A 6000-nucleotide genomic window follows, 5' to 3' on the forward strand; every position below is an offset into this window, starting at 1 on the left:
CTTTTAAATCTGCATTGTTCTATTTTTCACGCGGATTTTTCGTTGTCCTTTGCTAAAACCTGTTTTCGTTCCATCTGCGGTCGCATATTCATTGGCATTGCGGTGCGTTATTGATTTAAAGTGGCCAAAAGATTTATAATATCCGTAGGGATTTCTCTAGCGCATAGCTGATCTTTATTCAAACTGCAAACTTAACTGGCTTTCGTCTGGTATTAAGACTAGCAAATCAGCGCGTGTCTGCTACGGCAAAATTTATTCCAATATAGATGACATAGTACAGGAGGCTCTTGTTGATTTGCGGATTTTCACTTTATATCTTTTTACTTTAAGAGATCGAAAATAAAGATTATTAAACTGTCAAGTGAGTCTTGTCCTATTCCCTACATATATTAAGGAAGAATACATATATACACACCACAAGTTTCTGTAAAATGAAAAAAGTTGATAAACTGCCGGTTTTTTCCCTCTTCGTTATAGGTTTAGATGGTGGAGATGTGGGGGGCGGTGAGGCCGGAGTGACGGGAGGCAAGATCTGCGCGGGCAACTTGGACGCGGAGGACAAGTTGGGCGCCGCCGAAAATGACATGGAGGCGACGACGGAGAAGTGGCCACCAAATGAAAATGACATTGTGAAAAGAGCAAAAACCATAGCTGAGATGGCACAGTCGATGTATCTGTTCACCAAGGGAGAGGGCGATCTCAAGACCACTCAGGACCTCTTCACACAAGCAGAGTTCTTCGCTGAGGAAGCGAACAAATCGTACAAAGTAGTGAGGCAGTTCTCATTTCAGGTTTGTGTTTAGGATGGTTATATACATGGAGACGATTGTTATCTGTATCCGGATTAGGTGAAGCAGACGCTTTTCATGATAATTTCCGTATGTTTCGAAAATAACTTTTGAAAAAATTCTGTAAAAAAGAAACCGATTTTTATCAAATTTAATACGAAAAACAATGGTCGTGTAAACTCAACAGTGTTTTTTTTTTATTTCCACAGCGAGTCAACAAAGAGCAAATTGATGCACCTTCATTATAGACAAAACGGCTTTAAACTTGAATATATCTATATGTCAAGGGAGAGAGAGAGACCTTTGATGGCTTCCATGAGTGACTTCGCATCACTAGCACATGCAATTCCCCTTATCGTTATCCTTCTCTACATCTAATTGCTTTTTTTTTTTGTTATACCTCCTTTCTTCCATATACTCATTCAATAGGTACCTAGCGGGCAGCAGAAAAACGAACTCCTGGAGCTCCTCGATAAGGTGCCGGCCTTCGTCCAGCAGATTCAGTTTACAGTGAAAACACCGACGGTGGGCAAGGCTGCCACCTACACTAAGGTCGACGTGGTTATTCAGCAGACGAAGAGTCTTATGTATGTTATCTCTCGAGTGGTCACCACGTGCCTAGTGTGCGCCACCCGATATAATCTCGATTTCCGTGGTGATGGAGGTGGTAGAGGAGGTCTTTCCGGCAGTGCCGAAGACAACTACGGTTCATCCGACTACAGCTCGGGCTTTGTGGACAGCCTCGGAGGCCGAGGCGGAGGACAGGGGGGACAAGGTCTTGGTGGTGGAGGGTCCGCGGACACGAATATATGACAGTTGGGTATGGGTCCCCGCAATAGGGGGCCCAAGGGGCAGGGAGATGGCCGCCGAACTCGCGTGTCTTTTTTACTCTTTTAGGGTCAAAATCCAAGCGAGACTAGAGTGTTGTACGGACGCTTGGCTTCCTTGAGTCGCTGACGCCGGCCCGCCCTCTATCCTGGCGGTGCATTGGTTGTTTAGCCGCGAAACAAGCGCCACCGCTCGTCCTTTGGTCTTGGCTGCCCCTCGGGACTGCCGCTGCGTCAGTCGAATGCTACTACGATCACTATACTCTACTAATAACGCTACGAATCCTCAATGACACCCTACCATCACGTACTTTACTAGGTACTCGTACCACAACAATCAATTGCAGCGACTACTACTGCGCCTACTTTAACTACCACTTCGGAGAAAAATCTATACATGATTGTGCTATTACCCAGTTTGTGGGGTACACTGAGTAGGTGACTAATGCTCACGTATAAACGTCACTTAAGTATGTGTGTGTGAGTGCGTGCGTGTGTGTATATATATATAAACACAGTCGACCATGATGTTTATCTACCTACATCAGCGTATAAACTTATGTCTGTTGTGTACGCCAGTATTATGTATGCATGTCAGCGCTGCCGTGCTGGACCTCGGATGAGCTTCCTCCCTAAAGCCATTAAAGTTGTTAAAGCTTTTTGGTAAGGGCGAGATTTCCGTTTGGACCAGCGGTAACGGGAGCAGCAGCTACAGCTAATCATATATTCTCATGTGTACACCGTTCTAATCCAACACACTGGATCCTTATTGCGCTCAATGCGCATTTACCATCACAATGCCAAGGCATTATTTCCTGACACACGTGTGTAACAAACAAACAAGCGTAGTAAAAGTAATATTAATAATAAAACATCAACAAAATGCAAGAACAGAAAGTACGCGTTATTATTATCCGAAAAAAGCGATCACGTGCAGACCAGACAGGAAGAATGATACCGACCGCGCACCGAAGTCTACGCGACAAAGTTCCGCATGTCAATTCCTTCATACAAATACAAGCACCACTGATTAGTGACCAGCCATTATAACTCACTTGAGACGACCAGCTGCACAGTGCAGCAATATTTCGCGTGCAGATAGTCTTCGTTCACCGAACTTTAGACAAACATAAACAACTTCGTGCACACTTGTACTTTTTACCCCTATCCCGTGCGACTCAGACCTCAATTATAATAGGGCAACAGGATGCCGACCGAGAGCCCTGGTCCTAATCGGTGCTGTGGAAAGCCAGTCCCCATGCTCAGTGCTACCCGCGCAGATCTCGTATGACCTCTGCCTAGCACGACGTTTGTGAGATGCATCCCCGATACATTTCCACGTCTCTAGAGGTGTTTAATTGGCGTCTGCACGGCGAGCGTCTGCTATCCGGGACTACTTGGCGCGCCGTTGCTGGTCAGGGAGCTCGGAGCGGAGATCGACTGACGCGGTCGCATAAGAGGATCGTTCCAGGCGGATTTTGGCCCTGTCTCCGAAAATATCTTCGAGAGACACTTTCAACACTACCTGACTCTGACTATCGGAGCCGGGACGCTGAGCTGTGTACTCTATTCGCAGAATACCTTTTACACTCACAAATTCTCGAATTGTGGTATCGGTATTTTTTCGCACCACGATGTCGAGTATGGATATCCCAACGTCAACGATGCTTGACAGCTTGCAGGAAAGCTCACCCATTCCGCAGAGTGCTTTGAACACAAACCGTAAACATTGGAAATAATGACAAACAATGACATAAGGAATGAAATTATAGGTACTGCACAGTGTAGGTATATTGACTGGTAAAAAGTTTAAGGAATGTTTTAAGTTGGTATCAAAATTGGAACTTATCCGTTTGGTAAACTATGAATATGCTTAATTAAAAAAACGTGTGTGTGTGTGTGTATTTTGTGAAACCCACCTGGGACGGTTGATGGCTAATGTTTGTAGGAGCCGAAAATCTACAGTCTTGTACGGAATTTAACAATGGGTTCAATACAGACTCGCCTATTTAGCCTTTTCTAATATTGTTCTCTGCGAATAGCTCAGCTTTCCTCACAGCGCTACCCATTCACCGACCACAGCTAGCTACGTTTTCCGAATGCACGCTAAATGCCATACGGGAATAAATCAATTACTGAATAACAAAAAAAAATAACAGATTTTAGCCGTTTAGGCTAAAAAACAAACCGTTTGTATCTATAGCATACTGCACGTTTACAGATGTGCCCGCGTGCTCTTTATGCATGTAAGGGAAATACGACAAAAAAAGAAGCCAAAGTAAGGACTCTACAAACGTATGGGACAGATGTCATTTATATTGCCTTAGACACGATACCAACAGTGTCAATGGCATGTAAAGATAAGCCACAAACATATCTTATGTATAACATTATATAAATACTATACTGTCTGTATATATATACGAAATAATCGATGATGTTTGCTATTACCAGCAGCACCATATTCGAACACGTTACATAGAATTATTGGACGATAGCGATGGTACTTGAAGCTCTACGACGCAAAACAGAGCAAACAAAACCAAATCCGAAAATCACAAAACCCAAGAAATGCCTAGACACACTCAGCGCCTATTTCGGCTTTAATAACTCAGAGCAGCACAGCATTCGCCGCAACAACAATAACAACAACAGCAACAATGACCAGCAAAGATGACAACAAAACATAAAGTAGCTGACATTAACGAAAAAAATGATCGCAAATGTAGGAACATCGGTTTAGCACCTCAACAGCAGCTATAAAAACAAACCAGCCGATAAACAAGCGACTCTAGCAACGAAAAGGCAAAGCGATTTCCTATTCGTGATGATTAAAGGTACATTTACGACGGAACTATAAAAACAGTGGAAAAATACGAGCAGCGATAGCATTGCTTTGCACTGCACAAAGAACCACTGTCCGACCAAAAGCAACGACTGAACGAACCAGATGCAGCTCTAACACCAAGCCACGGGAAAGCTTAAGCACCAGCCGCCGCAGACAGCAGGCAAACAGACCCAGCCATCAACAAAAATAGGAAACAAGGTAAAGCCAAGATGGCGGCAGTAGCAGCAGCAGGCGTTACCGATCATCGATCATATGACGAACGGGCGACAGCTCGAAGATCGTTGAGCCTTCATCTGAGCTCTCGTATTGCCAACCATCATAAGCTCCGATTGTGTCAACCGCAACTGCCGACACTGCCTGTCGCTTGCATGATAACCGTGACAGATCATGTCAAGGCCCTTCAAGATAGTTCGTGATGTGCACACGATGCGGAAGGGGGCAAGACAGGCTTGGCAGCCAATGGTTCCGGCACAACAACAGAACAACCAAGGAAAGCATCCGCCACAACACATCCAGTTTCTCTTCTGGCCCCTTACACCTACTCTAACTAATTAACTACAACAAACTAGTACACGAACAAGGATTGTACGTTGTACTCATAACATCTTAATTACAGCTCTATAACAATCACTGATTACCGCTAACTATTGCTACCACCGTACACACCAGCAATACCCGCCGCTACATATATTCACACATGAAAGCATGCTGCCCTTTTACGTGCTATTGATCTAGCACTAAAATCACCCGCCCTCCGAAGTAGAGTTTGTTTTTCCCCATCTTTCAACATGTCTCCGACTACTAGCCAAAAGCAGATTTGCAGAGTACCAAATTTCCAGATTACCAGCATTAAACGGACCGTTTCACTTACGAAACGACGCGAAAGGAGCAAAAAACAGGTTAACAACGTTCGAACTACACCTTCAAATGAAATACAGACCGATGTAATAATAACGAATAACGGCAATGACGGTGTGATTCAAGATCAATAGAGCTTGATCAACGAGTAAACCAAGAACGAAATAACGAAACCCAACAAAATCAGATCCTCACAGAATGCCAACGATAACAACAACAAACGCAGCAGCTTACGTGCAACGAACGGAAAACGAAGACGCCATAAGGCATTAAGTATACACACTCCCAAATGTACTACAGGAATAACATGCTCAGGCAATCTCGCATAACAACTAACGTTTAAGTCAAGGGGCCAAATCACTTCCCAACCTCTTCTATCACTTTATACCACTGCTACAACCCTATTCCTATCCACAACTATTCCAATTGTCTTCAATCTGCCAACACTTTATCGAAGTACTCCACGCTACAAATAATAGCTGCTAGAAGCTTGTCTCTATAATCAGAGTTTGTTCGTATTTTTCTTCCTTTCCTTTATCAACCCCCATAGAAAGAGAAAACTGCGATAATATGGTTTGTAGCATAGCATGGCATAGCAGAACAGGCGCTATCTGGCCTCGTTGAAGATCATCATCGTTTATGCTACGACGAGCGCAGGTTCTGATCTTCCGATAAGTAA

General features: G+C 44.0%; 1 protein-coding gene across 2 annotated transcripts in view; it reads left to right on the plus strand.

The window, feature by feature from the left end:
- alpha-Catr (alpha-catenin related) overlaps positions 1-3887 on the plus strand; it is a 101243-nt gene extending 97356 nt beyond the window's left edge. For both annotated transcript variants that reach the window (XM_086969578.1, XM_022837977.2), the window contains 2 exons: positions 478-791; positions 1218-3887. In XM_086969578.1, the coding sequence (XP_086825704.1) occupies positions 478-791; positions 1218-1601 (698 nt within the window). In that variant the 3' untranslated portion in view covers positions 1602-3887. The remainder of the gene's footprint in view (positions 1-477; positions 792-1217) is intronic.
- Positions 3888-6000: the final 2113 nt, after the last annotated feature.

Source organism: Varroa jacobsoni, unplaced genomic scaffold (genome assembly GCF_002532875.2).
Source record: "Varroa jacobsoni isolate VJ856 unplaced genomic scaffold, vjacob_1.0 scaffold_75, whole genome shotgun sequence".
NCBI classification, from domain to species: Eukaryota; Metazoa; Arthropoda; class Arachnida; order Mesostigmata; family Varroidae; genus Varroa; species Varroa jacobsoni.